The 21594-nt window shown below is 34.1% G+C and overlaps 1 protein-coding gene across 1 annotated transcript in view; it reads left to right on the forward strand.

The window, feature by feature from the left end:
* FSIP2 (fibrous sheath interacting protein 2) overlaps positions 1–21594 on the forward strand; it is a gene marked incomplete at its 5' end in the record, with an annotated part of 130013 nt that overhangs the window by 32790 nt on the left and 75629 nt on the right. The window contains 2 exons of the mRNA XM_082466842.1: positions 143–249; positions 2452–2512. Coding sequence (XP_082322968.1) covers positions 143–249; positions 2452–2512 — 168 coding nt within the window. The remainder of the gene's footprint in view (positions 1–142; positions 250–2451; positions 2513–21594) is intronic.

Here is a 21594-nt window from a genome sequence, read left to right on the forward strand (position 1 = left end):
TCAGGTAAATCCCTGATTGGTGTATTCCACTGATTGTGGCAGCTCAGCAGGGAGAACATTGGATCAGTTCTATTCATTAACATTCACCCTTGTTCCAGCAATATTATCTTTTCATATGTAAAAGTATCTCGTCTTTCTCCAGGAGAGATACATGTCTCAGCTCAAGATTCAATGATTTCAGCTCAGAATTCAGCTACAAGAAATTTTCCCAGATCTTCACAGTCTTATGTGGGTCCTTCAAAGGATGAGGTATATATTTCTTTTGCCCCAAATGCAAACAATAAATGAAGTACAATCATATGATCATCATTGGTATAAAAAATTCACTCATGAAATGACAATACAGAACAACTTCAGTCCCTGAAATTAATCATACCATAATAAAATTTTAATAGCTCTAAGATAGTCTTCCCAAATATAAGCTACAACATGTTGTTTACAGTACATACGTGCAGCCTTCAGAGGAAGTATCAAATTAGACTTCTCTGATTGGGCTTTGACTAGTACTGATGGATTGTTCAGAGACAGACATACTGTCTCTCCCCATTTCCTTTTGACCAGTGAACAGTTACTTGCTGTTGAAAAGTTACCAGCAAAAATTCAGGTGCGGCTCCTGAATATAACATAGATATATAGATATTTTTCTCTGTGCATTGCCAGCTTGCTATTATAGGAGTCAAAAGCACATCTTCCATTCCATTAGTAACACAGTGTTAACTGTATCAACTGTGCTAAAAAGTTAACATGGTTTGAAAGAGATTTCAGTAAACTGGAAATTTATTAAATTCTTTCCAAATGAATTCTATTTGATTAGGGTAGAAAGTGGCATCTTCTGTGTCCTCTAATGCGTAATGATTGACAGACTACATTATACGTACCTCATAAATGTAGTATGTTTACTATAATATGCTTCTCTGTAGCACAGTTTTATTATAAACAAGTATTTTACGTTTCAGTGTTCTACTATGTTAATATCCACATTAAGCATGAAAAAGAAATTTCTTAACAACTCTGACATTTAAAGTCCTCATATTGCCCAACAGATGTCAAAGACTATGTCATGTACTAAAAACCAAACCAAAACAACAAAAAAATGAAAAACTTCTTTAAAAACTGTCTATAAATTTTATTATTGACCTTTTTTGAGTAATATGTATGTTCTTAAATTTGCCATCCATATTTCTCTAAAATGAATATTAAATGTCCACAAATATCTAATTTATTATGATAAATACTATGAGAATTTTATTATGATAAGTATCATCCTGTTTCCAACATGTTGTACAAAGCCTACCACTGTCAGAAAATGTATTTCTGGTGGCCTGTGTTCAGCTCTCAGATCTGGGAATAAAAAAGTCTATTGCAGGAATTTCCTGGCAGTCCAATGATTAGGGCTTGGTGCTTTCACTGCTGGGGGCCTGAGTTCAATCCCTGGTTTAGGAGCTAAGATCCCACAAAGCACATGGTGCAGCCAAAAGAAAAAAAGAAGTCTATTGCACTGGATTTTCTGCTCTGAGAGCCAAATCCTCATATATTCAGAGAATCTGCTCTCTGCCTTCCAGCTCTGCTTAGTCTTTTATTCTTTTTAGCCTTGTTTAAAAATACACCTATTCATTTGTCCCACTGAGTTAACTTCCTTACTGATCAGTGCACTCCAAAGATAATTTAACAATAAATAATATTGTACAGAAAAGAGTTAACATAGCAGGCTTGGGACTGCTGTCTTTGTAGAGGCCTGCTTGCAAGATTGGCCTATGGCTAGTGTTTGGGAACTTGGCTTTACTAACATTCCCTAACCGATATGGAAACTTCCCTAACTGAATGGGTGGGTGCATGTATGTAGATTCTGCAAACAATGTGATTTTTGTTGAACATCTTATTTCCTTTTGGGGGGCTAGAATTTCAGATATGCACTAGGCAGAGGATGTCTTCATGACCAGCCTTCAATAAAAACCTTCAGTGCTGAGTTTCTAATGGATTTCTCAGGCTGAAACATTGCACACATGTTGCTGCATTTTTGATTGCTGGAGAAAAGAGCATGTTCAAATGTGTCCTTTTACAGGAGGGAGAGAACATAAGGAAGACTATGCATGGATTTTTCCAGACTCCTCCTATGTCTTTCCCCCTTATTTATCCTATAGTGTATCCTTTTACTGTAATAAATATTAGATGTGAGTACAACTGTATTCTGAGTCCCATGAGTCTTAGCAAATTACCTTATGTGTGCATAGTCTTGTGGCCCTCCTATAATATAACTGTGAACTTTTGAATTCTGTAAATAATAGATGTACTATAACCATCAAAAATGTGTGCATTTCTAAAAAATTGACATTTAAGGGTTCTCAGAATCTTAAATCTCTGTATTTTAAATATATAAATAATAGTTGATGTTCAGATCCTGGAAAAAAAAAATCCTTTGAGAATGTCTGTTTTGTTGTTTGGATTATGTAGAAGGAGATAAATGCTGATTGGAATGAAAGATCAAAGAGACCAAGCTACTTCTGTGAATCAGGTAAACATCAGCAACAGCTATTGAGTAAATTGTGCAGTCTATTAATTCATTCTTTCAACTAACATTTATTGAGCTCCTGATTCATGCCAGGTATGGTGCTAAAGACTGAACAAAGAAAACCCATGGTTCTTACCCAGGGCTGTTACAGTGTAGTAAGGAGATAATCATGCCAATAACCACAACCCAATACGATAAGTACAATAAAGAAAGTAGGTGTGTGTACAAATCAGAAGAAATATAGAGAAGACAGTGCCTAGGTCTGCCTGGGGTCCTCAGAGAAGCCTTTACAGAATAGGTCATACTTAAGACATGAAGGATGAGAAGGAATTTGCTATTTCAATTTTGAGAAAATTGATACTTTTTAATGTTAATTGTTCTCTTTCTTTGAGTATTGAATGCCTTTCTATTTGTTTAGAAGTTGTCTTGAATATTGTTTTATTATATACATATATATATGACACATAAATATGTGATTCAGGATAAATATTGGTTTTGTGCTTAAGTTTATTCCTAAGTAATTTTATCACTTTTGCCACTTTTATAAATATGTTCCCACATTCATGTATAAATAGATTCCTAATGCTAGAGAAACACTGTAAAGTTTTTCATCTTGTATCCAATTACCTTACCAAAATCTCCTGTTAATTTTAATATTTTTGCTAATATCTCATTTTTTCTTAATAAACAATTACATGAGAGAATTTTTTAAATTCCCAAATGTTTGTACTAATTTTAATAATCTGTCTAAATATAGTTACTGGAACTTCCAATATTAAGTGGCATGGTAGTTAACAATATGACTGTTAAATTCTGGGTTTTACTTGAAATAGTTTTGGTGTTTTGCCATTTAGGATATTTGCTGTTGTTTTTGGTAAATAATACTTTATTATCTTTAAATAGTGTTTTTTCCTATCTTATGGCTGAAGATGAAATTATGAATTTTATTTATGAAATAAAATTATTAATTTTTGAAAAATCTTTTCTAGTACCTATTGATATAATCATGATATGTTCTTTGATTTATAAGGATTATGTTGATAGATTCTATCATATACTATTTTCCCATTTCAGAAATAAATCACACTCGTCATATTATATTTTTGTGTATTCTCTAAACTGAAGTAAAACATATAATCAGAAAAGACTACAAAATAATATACAGCTCAATGAATTATCACAAAGCAAAACACCCATGAAACCACAATATAGATTGAGAAATAGAACATTGGAAATCCAGCAGAAGGCCTCATTATACTCACTCCCAATCAATATTCTCCTCCACAGATACTGTCATTATCTTGATTTCTGATATTATAGTTTATATATCCATTTGTGTATATTTGTGCAGTTTCTTATTATCAAGCCAATACTCCACTGTCCTAATTACAAAAGCCTTGTAGTAAATCTTGATATCCAGTAGAGCAGCTAGAGTATTGACTAGTTGACTATTCTTAGCCCTTTGCCTTTCCATATAAATTTTAAAAAGAGCTTGTTGAGTTCCAAAAATAAAAAAATCTTACTGGGACTTTTTATTGGAATGGCATTAATCTGGAGATCAGTTTCAGGAGAATTACATCTTTAAAGTATTATATCTTCCAGTCCAAGAACATACGTAACTTTCCTTTAATTTCTCTCACTAATGTTTATACTTTTGTGTCTTAAATATTTTTCATTAGATTTATTCCTAGGAACTTGATTTTTTATGATATTTTAAAGAATATCTTTTAAATTTGTATTTTATAATTATTGATGCTCTGATGAAATAAAACTAAGTTTTCTATATTGGTCAGAAACCTGGGTAACCTCAATTATTATTACTAATAATTTATCTACAAATTATTTTAGACTTTCTACATATATAATAATGTTTTCTACAAATGTCAGCTTTATTTCTTCCTTTCCAATCCTATAGCTATTTTTCTTGACTTCTTAAACTGTCTAGTATCATTAGTGTGTGTTGAATAAGACATTTTTTTTGTTCCCAATCTGAGAGAGAATACTTAACATTTTGTAATTAAGCAGAATGCCTGCTGATTATTTTTTATAGGTCTCAACATATTAAGAACGTTGTCTTAAATCCTTACCCTGCTAAGATCTTTCATTATGAATGGATGTTGAGTTTTGTTCAATTGGATTTTGTTTTTGTTTCACAATTACTGAGATGATTATATGACTTTTCTCCTTTATTCTGTTAATGAATTATGGTCATTTTTTAAAATGTTGCTATAGACTTTTCTTCAAATAATAATCATTTGATCGTTATGTATTATTCTTTTTCTATGCACCTTGATTCAATCTGCTTGTTTTGTTTTACATTTTTTCCTTATTTAGTCATAACAGCAATTGGCCTATAATTTTCCCTTCTCATAATATCTTTTTTAACATAAAGGTTGTACTATCTTTATAAGTGTTCCATCCTTTATTTTCTTCTGGAAGACCTAGGTAGAATATTGGGGTAATTTTTTCCTTAAACATTTTGTAGAATTTACTGGTGACACTATCTGGGCTAGGAGTTACTTTGTTAGGTAGTTCTTTTTTTTTAAATTTTTATTAATTTTTATTTATTATTTTTGGCTGTGTTGGGTCTTCATTTCTGTGCGAGGGCTTTCTCTAGTTGTGGTGAGTGGGGGCCACTCTTCATCGTGGTGCACGGGCCTCTCACTGTTGTGGCCTCTCTTGTTGCGGAGCACAGGCTCCAGACGTGCAGGCTCAGTAGTTGTGGCTCACGGGCCCAGTTGCTCCGCGGCATGTGGGATCCTCCCAGACCAGGGCTCGAACCCGTGTCCCCTGCATTGGCAGGCAGATTCTCAACCACTGCGCCACCAGGGAAGCCCCTGTTAGATAGTTCTTAATTACAATTAAACATTTTAAAATATAGGATCATTTAGTTGTTAGTCTAGTAATTTATCTTTTTCTAGAAATTTATCAATTTGCCTAAGTTTCCAAATGTATTAGCATAAAATTATTCATAATATCTTGTGTACGTATCCTAATACTAATATTTTAATTTTTTAATTAAAATTAAAAGCATTCAGAAAATACAAATTTGTGTTCAGTAAATCATCACAAAGCACACAAATCTATGTAACCCCTGATATGAACAATAATATTATCTGCACTGCAAAAACACTCATTCTTTTCCCTCCAAATCAAAACATCCTGCCTCCTTTCCATTCTCTTGATTTCTACCACAATAGATTAGTACTGCCTGTTTTTGAACTTTATATTTAAATGAAATCAAGGTATGCTTTGTTTCTGGCTGCCTCTCTCAATATTATGTTTCTGAGTTTCATACTATTTTTGTGTGTCATTGTAATTCATTTTAATTGTTATATAGTATTCCACTTTATGAACATACAATTTATTCTGTTTATGGATATATGGATTTTCCAGATATGAACTGTTATGAGTAATATTTATGAACTTTCTAGCACATTTGTGTGTGGGTGTGTTCTATGGATATATATCTAAGAATAAAACTGCTTGGCCATTGGATATGTATATACACTAGTAGATAATGCTCAAGAGTTTCCTGAAGGGGTCTCACCAATTTAAAGTTTTACCAGCAGTTAATGAGAGTTCTTGTGATTTCATATCCAGCCATCTCAACATTTTGGTATTATAGTCTTTAATTTTAGCCATTCCAGTAGATTGTTATGTTTTTGAGGTTTTAATTAACATTTCTCTTATTAGTAATGAATTTTCATATCTTTATTGGCTACTTGGATATCTCGTTTTGTGAAGGTTCTACTTAAGCCCCTTACCTATTTTTCTATGAGTTTGTGCCTCTGCTTCTTACTAATTTGTTGGCAGGTTTTTTTTAATATTCTGCAAAATGAATCCTTTGTTGTATATAATGGTGTAATATATTCTCACACTATATGCCTTTTCTCTCTTTTATTAAGGCTTTTGAAGAACAGGTTATTATCATTCAAATTACCATTTATTTTTGATGAGTTATTTCTGTGTCCTGTGTAAGAAATCTTTTCCTAGCCAATGTTATTTCTTTGATTTTTTTGTGAGAAAACTTAAGATCTATTCCGTTAGCAGATTTCAATTATGCAGTACAATATTATCAACTACAGACACTATGTTATACATTAGATCCTCAGACTTTGTTCATCTTATATAGAAAAGGTTTACCCTTTTACCAGCTTCTCCCTATTTGCTTCTTATCCCAGCCCCTGGCAACCACCATTCTACGCTCTGTTTCTATGAGTTCAACATTTTTTTTAAGATTCCACATAAAAGTGTAATCTTGCAGCATTGTGTCTCTGTGTGACTTATTTCAGCTAGCATAATATGCCCTCCAGCTTCATCCATGTTTTCCCAGATGGTGAGTGTGTGTGTAGATAATATATTTTCTTTATGCATTCATTCATCAACAGACACTGACATTGTTTCCATACCTTGGTTATTGTGAATAATGCTGCAATGACCATGGTAGTACAGATATCTCTTTAAGATAATGATTTCATTTTTTGTGTGTATAGACCTGGAAGTGGAGTTGCTGGATCATATGGTAGTTCTATCTTTAATTTCCTGAGGAACCTCCATACTGTTTTCCAGAATGGCTGTACTATTTTACATTTTCACCAACAGTGTATATGTGTACCCTTTAACCCACATCCTCACCAGAATTTATCTCTTGTCTTTTTTATATCACCTCACACCTATTAGGATGTATATCTTATTGTAGTTTTGATTTGCATTTTCTTGATGATTATTGATGTTGAGCACCTTTTCACATACCTGTTGGCCATTTGTAGGTTTAAACTGGAAAATGTCAGTTCAGTCTCTGCCCATTTTTTAATTGGGTATTATGGGTTTTTTGCTATTGAATTGTATCCTTATGTATTTTGGATGTTAGTCACATATCAGATACGATGTTTGCAACTATTCTATCCCATTCCATGGATTGTCTGTTCATTTTGTTTATGGTTTTCTTTGCTGTGCAAAAGCTTTTTAGTTGAAGTGATCCCATTTATTTTTGCTTTCATTTTCTTTGTTTTGCTGTCAAATCCAAAAATTCATTGCCAAGACCAATGTCAGGGGGCTTAGTTTTCTTCTAAGAGTTTTATAATTTCAGATCTTACGTTCAAGTTTTTAATCTATTCTGAGTTGAATTTCGTGTACTGTATAAGGTAGGGCTCCAGTTTCATTCTTTTGCATGCAGTTGTCCAGTTTTCCCAACACTATTTTTTAAAAACACTATGCTTTCTGCATTGCATATTCCTGACTCCTTTGTTATAAGTTAATTGAATGTCTATATATACATATACATGTATGCATGGGTTTACGTCTGAGCTCTATACTCTCCCCCATCTACCTCTGTGCCAGTACTATGCTGTTTTGATTACTGTAGGTCTGTAATTTAGTTTAAAATCAAGAAGTGTGATGCCTCTAGCTTTGTTCTTCTTTCTCAAGATTGCTTTGGCTATTCAGGATCTATTATGGTTTGATATACATTCTAGGACTGTTCTATTTCTGTGAAAGATACCATTGGAATTTTGATATAGACTGCATTAAATCAGTAGATCACATTTGGACACTTTAACAATATTAATTCTTCCCATCCATGTTAAGGCATATCTGTCCGTTTATTTGTATCTTCAATTTCTTCCATCAATGTCCTGTAGTTTTCAGTGTACAGGTCTTTCACCTCCTTTGTTAAATTTATTCCTAAATATATTATTCTGTTTGATGCTATCTAAATGGAATTATTTTGTTAATTTCTTTTTCTGATAGTTTGTTATTAGTGTACAGACACATAACTGATTTTTATATACTGATTTTTGTATGCTATGTCTTTACTGAATTCGATTATTAGCTCCTACAGTTTTTTTGGTGCATTCTTTAGGGTTTTCTCTTTATAATATCATGTCATCTACAAATAGAGATAATATTACTGCTTTGTTTCTGATTTAGTTATATTTTATTTCTTTTTCTTGCCTAATTGCTCTGGCTAGGACTTCCAGTACTGTGTGAATAAAAGTGGCAAGAATTGGCATCCTTGTCTTGTTCCTGACCTAGAGCAAAAGTTTTCAGCTTTTCACCACTGAAATATTAGCTGGGGACTTGTATGGTCTTTATTATGTTGAAGAACATTCATTCTATGCCCAATTTATTGAGAATTTCTATCATGAAATGGTGCTAAATTTTGTCAAATACTTTTTATGCATCTAGAGATGATCATATGATTTTTAGCCTTCATTTTGTTAATGTGGTGTATTACAGTTAACCACTTGTATATGTTGAACCATTCTTGCATCACAGGGATAAATCCCACTCGATCCTGGCATATGATTCTTTTAATGTACTACTGAATTGGTTTGCTAATATTTTGTTTTGAATTTTTGCATCTATGTTCATCAGGGATATTGGCCTATAGCTTTTTTTTTTTTTTTTTGAAAGAGTTTGATAATGATTTGTATTAATTCATCTTTAAATGTTTGGTCAATTCACCAGTGAAACCATCTGGTCCTGGACTTTTCTTTGCTGGAAGGTTTTAATTTTTTTCATTGAACTATAGTTGATTTACAGTGTTGTGCCACTCTCTTCTGTACAGCAGAGTGACTCAGTTATACACATATATACATTCTTTTTTTATATTATTTTCCATTACGGTTTATCATAGAATATTGAACATAGTTCCCTGTGTGGAAGGTTTTTGATTACTGATTCAATCTCCTTATTAGTAATTGGTCTGTCAGATATTCTACTTCTTTATAATTCCATCTTGGTAGGTTGGATGTTTCTAAGAATTTATCCATTTCTTCTAGGTTATCTAATTTGTTGGGATATAATTATTCATGGTAGTTTTTTATTATCCTTTGACTTTATGTGGTATCAACTGTAATGTCTCCTTTTTTCATTTCTAGTTTTGAGTCTTTCCCCCTTTTTTTTCCTGTTAAGTCAAGCTAAAGGTTTGTCTATTTTGTTAATCTTTTTTAAAAAGTACTTATTTTTATTAATCTCTCCTATTTTCTTTTTAGTCTCTATTTTATTTATTTCCACTCTGATCTTTATTATTACCTTCCATCTGTTATCTTTGGGCTTAGTTTGTCCTTCTTCAATTAGTTCCTTGAGCTGTTAAAGCTAAGGTGTTTATTTCAGATATTTTTCTTCTCAGAAAATCAGTAATGCAACAGAGGTCCTACGTTGACACAGTAGACAAGTTTGACTTAATTGACATCTACAGGATACTACATCCAAAAAAAAAAAAAAAAAAAAGACTACACATTCTTCTCAATCATGCGTGGCAAGCTCTAGAACAGACCATATACTAAGGTAACCAAACAAGCTCCAACAAATTTGAGAGGTTAGATATTATTTCAAGCATCTTTTCTGACCACAAGAGTATGAAACCAGAAATCAACCACAGAAAGAAAAATGGGAAAAGAATGAACACTAATGGAGACTAAACAACATGATACTAAAAAACCAATAGGTCAATGATGAAATCAAGGAAGACATCAGAAAATAACTCAAGATAAACAAAAAAGAACTCACAACCATACAAAATCTATGGGATACAGCAGAAGCACTTCTATATACAAAACTACAACAGTCACACAGAGATAGAAAACAAATATATGGTTTCCAAAGGGGAGAAGGGAGGGAAGGAGAGACAAATGAGAGGAGTATGGGATTAACAGATACAAACTACTATACATAAAATACATAAGCAACAAGGATTTACTGTTTAGCATGAAGAATTAAATTCAGTATTTTGTAATCTATAATGGAATATAATCTGAAAATATATATATAACTGAATTACTATACACCTGAAGCTAAGGAAATATTGTAAATCAATTGTAATTTAATTAAAAAAATAAGTAAGCAAAAAGTAAGTTTAATAAAAAAGTCAAAGTCAAACATCCATTTTTCCATAGAGATAAGGACAGAGCATTCCCAGCCAAGCTATTAACTCTGTCTTCCAAAACTGTGGAATTTTGTTTTGTTTTTTATTCTATTCTAATAATACCCTCTATGCTAAACATTTTCCTGTGAGTGTAGCTCACAACTGTAGATTTTGATGTAAATTGTTCTGTTTTTTATTGGTTTACACATAGATTTTACTTCCCCTCTTAAATTCTCTTTCAAAACAGGTATCTGTGTATATTTTTAAATTTCTAATAAATAATTTTGGTAACATTCTTATTTTTAATTTCTTTGAATTAGCATCAGAAAATATAGCCTTTAAATCTCTCTTCATTTAAGTTAAGTTTTCTTCGTGGCCAAATATGTATCGATATTTTTTAATGTTCCACAGATATACCAAAAAAATGTCTATTCTTTATTTGAGAGATCTAAGGTTTTAATTCATGCATTGGCCAGCCATGAAGTCTCTATTGCAACTATTCAACTCTGCCACTGTAGCTGGAAATCAGCCATAGGCAATATGCAGTGAATGGGCATAGCTTGAGTCTTTCATCAGTTTTGCTTGTGACAATGTCACATGTAGTTCTCAGCCCTATGATTGCTGGGTTCCTCTTAAGTGAGTTTTTAATTTTCTCTACTTGGTCATACGTTTTTTATGACCTTAGCTGTTAGGCCTATGTATTAGCAGGAAATCAGCAAGTAGAGGAAACCACAATTATTTCTGCATAAGGGGAACAGGATGAATAGAATCATAAATAACCCTCTGTTAAGAGAAAATTCCTGTACCTCCCCTCAGGTATAATTTGTAGCCCTTTCTTACCTTCAGGACCTACAGCAAACCAGTCTACCAGTAGAGCTCCCTTTCAGGTCCTCTCAGTGTAAAACTGTTATCTCCCTTGCCTTCCTCCCCACATGAATAACTGTTTGCCTGAGAACTTTTTTTTCTTTTTTAATTTTTACTAGAGTATACTTGATTTAAAATACTGTGTTAGTTTCAGGTGTACAGCAGAGTGAGTCAGTTATACATATACATATATCCACTCTTTTTTAGATTCTTTTCCCATATAGGCCATTATACATTACAGAGTACTGAGTAGAGTTCCCTGTCATATACAGTATGTCCTTATTAGTTATCTATTTTATATATATATGTAGTTATCCATATATATATACACACGCTGTGTATATAAATATAGTATGTATATGTCAATCCAATTCTCTCAATTTATCCCTTCCCCCCTTTACCCCATAGTAATCACAAGTTTGTTTTCTACATCTGTGACTTTTTGTTTTGTAAATAAGTTCATTTGTCCCTTTTTTTTTTCTAGATCCCACATATAAGTGATATCATATGATAATTTGTCTTTCTCTGTCTGATTTCACTCAGTATGACAATCTCTAGGTCCATACATGTTGCTGCAAATGGCATTATTTTGTTCTTTTTTATGGCTGAGAATATTCCATTGTATATATGTACCACATCTTCTTTATCCATTCCTCTGTTATGGACATTTATGTTGTTTCCAGGTCCTGACTATTGTAAACAGTGCTGCAGTGAACATTGGGGTGCATGTATCTTTTTGAACTATGTTTTTCTCCAGATATATGCCCAGGAGTGGGATTGCTGGATCATATGGTAAATCTATTTTTAGTTTTTTAAGGAACATCCATACTGTTCTCCATAGTGGCTGTACCAGTTTACATTCCCGTCAACAGTGCAAGAGGGTTCCCTTTTCTCCACCTCCTCTCCAGCATTTATTGTTTGCAGATTTTTTGATGATGGGCACTCAGACCAGTGTGAGGTGATACCTCATGTAGTTTTGATTTGCATTCCTCTAATAATTAGTGAGGTTGAGCATATTTCCATGTGCTATTTGGCCATTGACATGTTTTCTTTGGAGAAATGTCTATTTAGATCTTACGCCCATTTTTTGATTGTGTTGTTCGTGCTTTTGATACTGAGCTGCAAGAGCTGTCTGTATATTTTGGAAATTAACCCCTTGTTGGTCGCATCATTTGCAGATATTTTCTCCCATTCTGTAGGTTGTCATTTCATTTTGTTTATGGTTTCACAGCACCACTTATTAAAAAGACTGTCTTTTCTCCATTGTATATGCTTGCCTCCTTTGCCATAGGTTAGGTGACCACAGATGCGTGGGTTTATTTCTGGGCTTTCTATCCTGTTCCACTGATCTATATTTCTTTTTTTGTGCCAGTACCATACTGTTTTGATTACTGTGGCTTTGCAGTATAGCCTGACATCAGGGAGTGTGATTACTCCAGCTCCATTTTTCTTTCTCAAGATTGCTTTGGCTATTCAGGGTCTTTCGTGTTTCCATACAAATTGTAAAAATATTTGTTCTAATTCTGTCAAAAATGTCATTGGTAATTTGATAGGGATTGCATTGAATCTGTAGATTACTTTGGGTAGTATAGTCATTTTCACAATATTGATTCTTCCAATCCAGGAACATGGTATATCTCTCCATCTGTTTGTGTCATCTTTGATTTCTTTTGTCAGTAGCTTAAACTCAGTACTTATTCTGAGTACAAGCATTTGCCTCCTTTTATTTGTCTTGATGTGATGGTAAATGGGATTGTTTCCTTAATTTATCTTTCTGATCTTTCATTATTAGTGTATAGGAATGCAAGATATTTCTGTGTATTAATTATGTATCGTGCAACTTTACAGAATTCATTGATAAGCTCTAGTACTTTTCTGGTAGCATCTTTAGGGTTTTCTATGTATAATATCGTGTTATCTGCAAACAGTGACAGTTTTACTTCTTCTTTTCCAATCTGGATTCCTTTTATTTCGTTTTGTTCACTGATTGTGTGGCTAGGACTTCCAAAACTATGTTGAATAGTAGTGGCAAGAGTGGACATCCTTGTCTTGTTCCTGACCCTAGAGGAAATGCTTCAGTTTTTGCCATTGAGAATGATGTTTGCTGTGGGTTTGTTGTATATGACCTTTATTATGTTGAAGTAGCTTCCCTCTATGCCCACTTTATGGAGAGTTTTTATCATAAATGGGTGTTGAAATTTGTCAGAAGCTTTTTCTTCATCTATTGAGATGATCATATGGTTTTTATTCTTCAATTTGTTAATACAGTGTATCACATTGATTGGTTTGCATATATTGAAGAATCCTTGCATCCCTGAACTAAATCCCACTTGATCATGGTGTATGATCCTTTTAACGTGTTGTTGGATTTGGTTGCCTAGTATTTTGTTGAGGATTTTTGCATCTATGTTCATAGGTGATATTGGCCTGTAATTTTCTTTTTTTGTGACATCTTTGTCTGGTTTTGGTATCAGAGTGATGGTGGCCTCATACAATGAGCTTGGGAAGTATTCCTTCCCTTCCTCTGCAATTTTCTGAAGAGTTCCAGAAGGTAGGTCTTAACTCTTCTCTAAATGTTTTACAGAATTCCCCTGTGAAGCTATCTGTTCCTGGACTTGTGTTTGCTGCAAGTTTTTTAATCATAGTTTCAATTTCAGTACTTGTGTTTGGTCTGTTCATATATTCTATTTCTTCCTGGTTCAGTATTGGAAGGTTGTACCTTTCTAAGAATTTGTCTGTTTCTTCTAGATTGTCCATTTTATTTGTGTATGGTTGCTTGTAATAGTCTCTTATGATCCTTTGTATTCCTGTGGTGTCCGTTGTAACTTCCTTTTTTCATTTCTAATTTCATTGATTGGAGCCCTCTCCCTTTTTTTCTTGATGAGTATAGCTAAAGGTTTATCAGTTTTGTTGTTCCAAAAGAACTAGCTTTTAGTTTCATTGATCTTTGCTGTTGTTTTCTTTATCTCCATTTCATTTATTTCTGTTCTGATTTTTATGATTTCTTTTCCTTCTACTAACTTTGGGCTTTGTTTGTTCTTGTTTCTCTAGTTGCTTTAGGTGTAAGGTTAGGTTGTTTGAGATTTTTCTTGTTTTCTGAGGTAAGATTGTATTGCTATAAACTTCCATCTTAGAACTCCTTTTGCTGTATCCCATAGGTTTTGGATTCTCTTTCTTTTGTTGTCATTTGTCTCTAGGTATTATTTGATTTCCTCTTTGATTTCTTCAGTGATCCATTGGTTGTTTAGTAACATATTGTTTAGCCTCCATGTGTTTGTGTTTTTTATAGTTTTTATTCCTGTAATTGATTTCTAAACTCATAGTGTTGTGGTCAGAAAAGATGCTTGATATGATTTCAATTTTCTTAAATTTTCCGAGGCTTGATTTGTGACACAAGGTGTGATCTATCCTGGAGAATGTTCTGTGTGCACTTGAGAAGAAAGTGTATTCTACTGGTTTTGGATGGAATGTTCTATAAATATCAAGTCTGTCTTCTCTAATGTGTCATTTAAGGCTTCTGTTTCCTTATTAATTTTCTGTCTGCATGATCTGCTATTAGTGTAAGTGGGGTCTTGAAGTCCCCCACTATTGTGTTACTTTTGATTTCCCTTTTTATGGCCATTAGCATTTGCTTTATATATTGGTCCGCCTATGTTGGGTGCATATATATTTATAATTGTTATATCTTCTTCTTGGAATGATCCCTTGATCATTATGTAGTGTCCTTCCTTGTCTCTTATTTTAAAGTCTATTTTGTCTCATATGAGTATTGCTACTGCAGCTTTCTTTGATTTCCATTTGCATGGAATATCTTTTTCCATCCCCTCACTTTCAGTCTGTGTGTGTCCCAGGTCTGAAGTTGGTCTCTTATAGACAGCATATACACAGGTCTTGTTTTGTGTCTATTCAGCCATTCTGTGTCTATTGGTTGGAGCATTTAATCCATTTACGTTTTAGGTAATTATTGATATGTATGTTCCTATTACCATTTTCTTAATTGTTTTGAGTTTGTTTTTGTAGGTCTTTTTTCATCCCTTCTTCTTTTGTTCTCTTCTCTTGTGGTTTGATGACCATCTTTAGTGTTCTGTTTGGGTTGCTTTTTCTTTTTTGTGTGTGTATCTATTTTTTGGTTTGCATTTCCCATGAGGTTTTGATGTAGCAGTCTATATATATACAAGGTTGTTTTAAGTTGCTGGTCTCTCAATTTCAAATGTAATTCCCATTTCCTGTATTTGTACTCTCCTCTTCTCATGTTTGCTGGTTTTGATATCATATTTGTGTATGGATGATTTCCTACTTTTACTGTAGGTTTGCTTTTACCAGTGCACTTTCCAATTTGTGATTTTCTTGTTTCCAGTTGTGGCCTTTTTTTTTTTTTTTAACCTCACCTGCCTAGAGTTCCTTTAGCATTTGTTGTAAAGCTGGTTTGGTGGTGCTGAATTCTCTTAGCCATTGCTTGTCTGTAAAGCTTTTGATTTCTCTATCAAATCTGAATGAGAGCCTTGCTGGGTACAGTATTCTTGGCTGTAGGTTTTTCCCTTTCATCACTTTAAACATATCCTGCCACTCCGTTCTGGCCTGCAGAGTTTCTGCTAAAAAATCAGCTGATAACCATTGGGGATTCCCTTGTATGTTGTTTGTTGATTTTCCCTTGTTGCTTTCAATATTTTTTCTTTGTATTAATTTTTGTTCATTTGATTAATATGTGTCTCAGCATGTTCCTTCTTGGGTTTATCCTGTATGGGACTCTCTGTGCTTCCTGCACTTGGGTGACGATTTCCTTTCCCATGTTAGGGAAGTTTTCGACTCTAATCTCTTCAAATATTTTCTCAGGCCCTTTCTCTTCTTCTGGCACCACTATAATTCAAATGTTGGTGTGTTTAATGTTGTCCCAGAGGTCTCTGAGACTGTCCTCATTTCTTTTAATTCTTTTTTTCTTTATTCTATTCTACAGCAGTAATTTCCACCATTCTATCTTCTAGCTCAATTATCCATTCTTCTTCCTCATTTATTCTCCTATCAATTCCTTCTAGTGTATTTTTCATTTCAGTTATTGTATTGTTCATTTCTGATTGTTTGTTCTTTAGTTTTTCTAGGTCTTTGTTAAACATTTCTTGTATCATCTCGATCTGATCCTCCATTCTTTATCTGAGATTTTAGATCATCTTTACTATCATTACTCTGAATTCTTTTTCAGGTATATTTCCTATCTCCTCTTCATTTATTTGGTCTTGTAGGTTTTTATCTTGCTCCTTCTGCAACATATTTCTGTTGTCTCATTCTATCTAAGTTACTGTGTTTGTGGTCTCCTTTCCATGGGCTGCAGGATCATAGTTCCTCTTGCTTCTGGTATCTGCCCCTTGGTGGGTGAGGTTGGTCCAGGCTTCCTGGTGGGAGGGACAGATGCCTGCCCTCTGGTGGGTGGAGCTGGGTGTTGTCCCTCTGGTGGGCAGGGCCATGTCCGGGGTGTGTTTTGGGGTGTCTGTGAGCTTAGTACAACTTTAGGCAGCCTGTCTGCTGATGGGTAGGGCTGTGTTCCTGTCTTGCTGGTTGTTTGGCCTGAGGCATTCCAGCACTGGAGCCTGCAGGCTGTTGGGTGGGGTTGGTTCTTGGTGCCGAAATGGGGACCTCCAAGAGAGCTCACGCCAGTTAATATTCTCTGGGGCCTCTGCTACCAGTCCTCTTGACCACACGCTGAGGTACAGCCAACCAACCCCCATCTCCCCAGGAGACCCTCCAAGACCCCTAGGTAGATCTAGCCCAGGTTCCTATGGACGTACTGCTTTATGCTGAGTCCCAGTGCACATGAAACCTTGTGTGCACCCTCCAAGAGTGCAGCACGTGCACTCAAGCCCTGCTGGGCTTCAAGGCTAAATGCTCTGGAGGTTCTTCCTCCCGATGCCAGACCCTCAGACTGTCTTGGAGTCTCGGAGGGCTATTGTTATGTGGGAACATCCCTATGTAGCCTGCTTGGGTTTAATTTTTTTTTTTTTTTTTTTTTTTGGTGCAAGGGCTGTTTTTAGTATGGATGACTGCCACCTCTTTTCTCAGTGTATGCCCTATCCCTTTGATAGAAGTTTGACTGGTGTTGTGCTGACTGTAGCCTGCCCTGGATATTGAGTGGGGCCTCCCCTTTGCTCTGTGGTGGTCACTGCCCTGTCAGGGGCAGGGTCTGCTCCCTAGTTGTCCACATAGAGGCCCCCAGATCTGTTTCTTAGCTGTGTTTCTGGTCTATGATGTGAGGTAGGTGGGACTGGAGCACTCCCATGGGGAGAGAAGCCACTGAGTATTCCACCTCTGGAGCTGTTCACCTGTGAGTGTGCTCTGTTGTGTCCCCTTTCGCCTATTGTGGGGGCTCACAAAGTACACTTTTGTTGGTACTGCTCTCAGTCCCAGCTTAACCGTGGGTATACCAGCAATTGCTATTGACTCCCTGCCTGAGAACTATTCTTTTGAAAGACCTGTCCTCACCCACTTATCTGGAATGCCAGCTTGCTAATATATGCAGATACCATATATGTGTGGATCTGTTTCTGATTTCTCTATTCTGTTCCAAAAGATCAGTTTGTCATTGCACTAGTATCACACTGTTGATGATTCACAATGTCTTGACATCAGTAAGAAGACATCTCATCCACCAGCTCCCATCTGCTACCACTTTTACCACTTTGTTCTACTTTTCTGGGAGTGCCTTGGGTAAATCTATCTTCCTCCATATAAATTTTAAATTGACCTGCCAGTCAGAAACACACGCAAACACACACAGCTGAGGTGTTAACTGAAACTGCATTGAAACTGTAAATTAATAAGGGGAGAAGAGATATCTTTTCAATACTGATTCTCCCTATGAGCGTAAATGGTCTTTCACTCCATTTTATGGAAATTTCATTTCTTTAAGTTTAGTATTTTCGCCAGAAGCATCTTACACATCTTTTTGTTAGATTTGTTCCTAGGTACTAACTATTTCTATTGCTATTAAAAATGATATATTCTCTAACTACTTGTTACTAATGTATAGAAATGTGATTGATTTTTATATGATTATGTGTCCAGCAACCTTTTCAAATTCTCTAATTTTTATTCCTTATTTGTTGATTCTTTTGTTTTTTAATATAAATATATTACCGATAAATAATGACAGATTAGTTACTTTATTTGCAATCTTAATATTTTTAAATTATTTCTTGTACTCTTCCCATTTCTAGGGCCTTCAGAGAAATGGTGAATAAAATGATGAAAGTGGGCTTTTTGTCTTCTTTCTGATTTAAAATGTTTTAAAATTATTCACCATTAAATATGATGCGCACTGTAATATATTGGTAGATGCCAGGTTAAGAAAATGCCCTTCTATTTCTAATTTGCTAAGGTTTATCAGTAAATGTTGACTTTTTACTGCATCTCTTGTTGAGATGATCACTTTTTATTCTCAGAACAATCGTTCATTCCTTGATTAAATCAAATTTATTCATCATGTATTATACATTTCTAGATTAGATTTTCTAGTAATTTTTGTAGGATTTTAGCATCCAGGTTCTTGAGAGAAGTTCGGCTGTAATTTTCCTTTTTCATAGTTTTCTGGTGTGGTTTTTGTACAAGTTTACACTAGCTTTATGAGTTATATTACCTCTTTATTATTTTCTGGAAGTTTCTAAAGTTAGAATCATATATTTCATAAATGCTTGGTAGAAATTACTGGCAAAATAACCTGGTCCTGGCTCTCTATGTGACAAAAACTTTACAGATTCAATGACTTTAGTGATTCAGAACTATTCCTATTTTTCGTTTCTTTTCAGATTTTTTGGGCATGTTAGACTTTTCTTGAAAATGTATTCATCTGAATTTTCAAATTTATTGACATAAATTTATCATATATCCTCTCCATACATATTGAAAGGATAGGATTATTGAAAGGTAGTATGGCATAGTGGGAAAGAACACATACTCTGACCCCAGACTAGTTAAGTTGAATCCACACTCCCACACTTAAATTTATGTTTGGCCAAGTTGTTCAACTTCTCTGTGCTTTAGTTTTTCCAACTATAAAATGAGAATAATAATAGTACGTTGTTCATATGATTGCTATGGCAATTCAATAACTTAATATTTGTCAAGTGCTTAGAACTGTGTATGACTCTAAATTGGTGATATGTACAAAAGAGATTTTGAAATGTACTGCAAAATTTGATGTGCAGTATTTTTATTCTTCTCTAAATCATATCTAAATTCCAATTTTGTGTGTTATTTTGTATATATGAGTTTAAAATGTTCAAGTATATTGGATTTGTTTTTCTTTTTGTTATTGATTTCTAATTGCTTTGTAGACTGAGAACATGACCTTTACGTTACCAGCCTTTTGAAGTATCTGAAGAATTGCTTTATTGGCTTAGTGTATGTGATTAATTTGTTTAATGTCCTGTTTGAAAACAATGAATATTGTCAACTTTGAAGTACAATATTCTAAATATTTCCATTCAACTGAGATGTTTAGTTGTGTAGTTCAAATAGTCTATATTCTTACTTTTTAAATTCTTTGTTCAAAAAATTATCGGGAATGATAAGACAGTTTTTCAGCTCCTCCATGTAGTTGTATCCATTTTTGCTTTTTTATTTCTTGATTGAGGTTATTAGTCATATCTAGGGTTATCTTGGTAACTTATTACCAAGGTAATAACTTAATCTTATTATTATGTAGTGACTTTTATCCTGAGCCATGCTTTCTTTCTTAAATTCAATTTGCCTGATGTTACTATAGATGTATCAGCTTTCAATCTTAGAGTCTTTAGATGTTTAATTGTAGCTCTTATAAATGATTGACTTTGGATTTTGCTTTATTTTATTCAGTATTAGAATTTCTGATTTTTAACTGAATTTAAACCGCTTACATTTATGTTAATTACAGATCTTTGGAAGATTTTTGCTGCCTTATTTTTCCTTTCAGTTTGTTCTCCTTTTTAATATATATATATATATTTAATTTCTCCTTTCTTCCTTTCTTTTAGAATATTAAATGTATTTTTTAATTCAGCTTTCCTTCTACTGTTTTGGAAATTTTTTACTATGTGTATATTTCTTTTGACAATTACCCTTAAATTTTAACATGTACTTAAAGTAAAAGTCAGGGCTTCCCTGGTGGCGCAGTGGTTGAGAGTCTGCCTGCCAGTGCAGGGGACACGGGTTCGAGCCCTGGTCTGGGAAGATCCCACATGCCGCGGAGCGACTGGGCCCGTGAGCCACAACTACTGAGCCTGAGCGTCTGGAGCCTCTGCTCCGCAACAAGAGAGGCCGCGATAGTGAGAGGCCCGCGCACTGCGATGAAGAGTGGCCCCCACTCGCCGCAACTGGAGAAAGCCCTCACACAGAAACGAAGACCCAACACAGCCAAAAATAAACATAATAAATAAAAATTAAAAAAAAAAAAAAAAAAAAAAAAGTCAAAGTTAGAATAATTTACTTTTACTCACTATCTCATATCATATTTAACTAATAATTTATCTGGTAAAAAAATTCAAAATTAAATTACTTTTCTATTTTATAGAAATTATGTTTCTATTTTTCTATTAAATTACTATTCTATTTTTCAAGTTTTATTTATATTTTCTCACGTTTACCATTTTATTGTTGTTCATCATTCCTTTTTGCATTTCATACTTTATAGAATCACCTTCATTTTTCCTAAAATACATCCATTCTTTAGAAATGTCATTAATGAATGTATTTTGGGAGTAAAGTCTCAGATTTTATTTAATAAAACTGTATTTTATCCATGTTATGGGATATAATTATGGCTGGATATACCAGTTCTCAGGGACAGTTCTTAGCACTTTGAAAATATTGTTTTACTTAAATGATCTGCTTTCTGTTCTACTTAATTCCTATGTAAGTGGTCCTTCCTCCCACATCCCCCTCCCCACCTTCTCACCCCCGCCACACACACACCACAGGCTGCTTTTAAGATCTTTCATCTGCTTTACTTTAGTATCACTATGATGAGCAGTTCTGGCCAAGTCTCAGCTGTTTTTCTCTCCTATGTTGCTTCTCCTCATTTTCTTTATTCTTTTCTTCTGAAACTCCAGTTATATACATGTGTGTGTGTGGGGGGGGGGTGTGTGTGTCTACTTATACATCGTCTAAAAACCACATTTTCCATTTCTCTCTATTGCATTCTGGTTAATTTCTTTGAGGTTGTCTTCAATTTCAACAATTCTCTCTTCAGTTGTATCTATTTTACTATTCTATAAATTTAATACACTTTTAAATTTGTTTGATTAAACATATATATATAATATATATTATACAATTTCTCATTATTATTCAGATTTGATTGGACTTTTTTGATAGGTTCCATTCCTGT

The sequence above is a fragment of the Balaenoptera physalus genome (assembly GCF_965194825.1).
Source record: "Balaenoptera physalus genome assembly, chromosome: 6".
NCBI classification, from domain to species: Eukaryota; Metazoa; Chordata; class Mammalia; order Artiodactyla; family Balaenopteridae; genus Balaenoptera; species Balaenoptera physalus.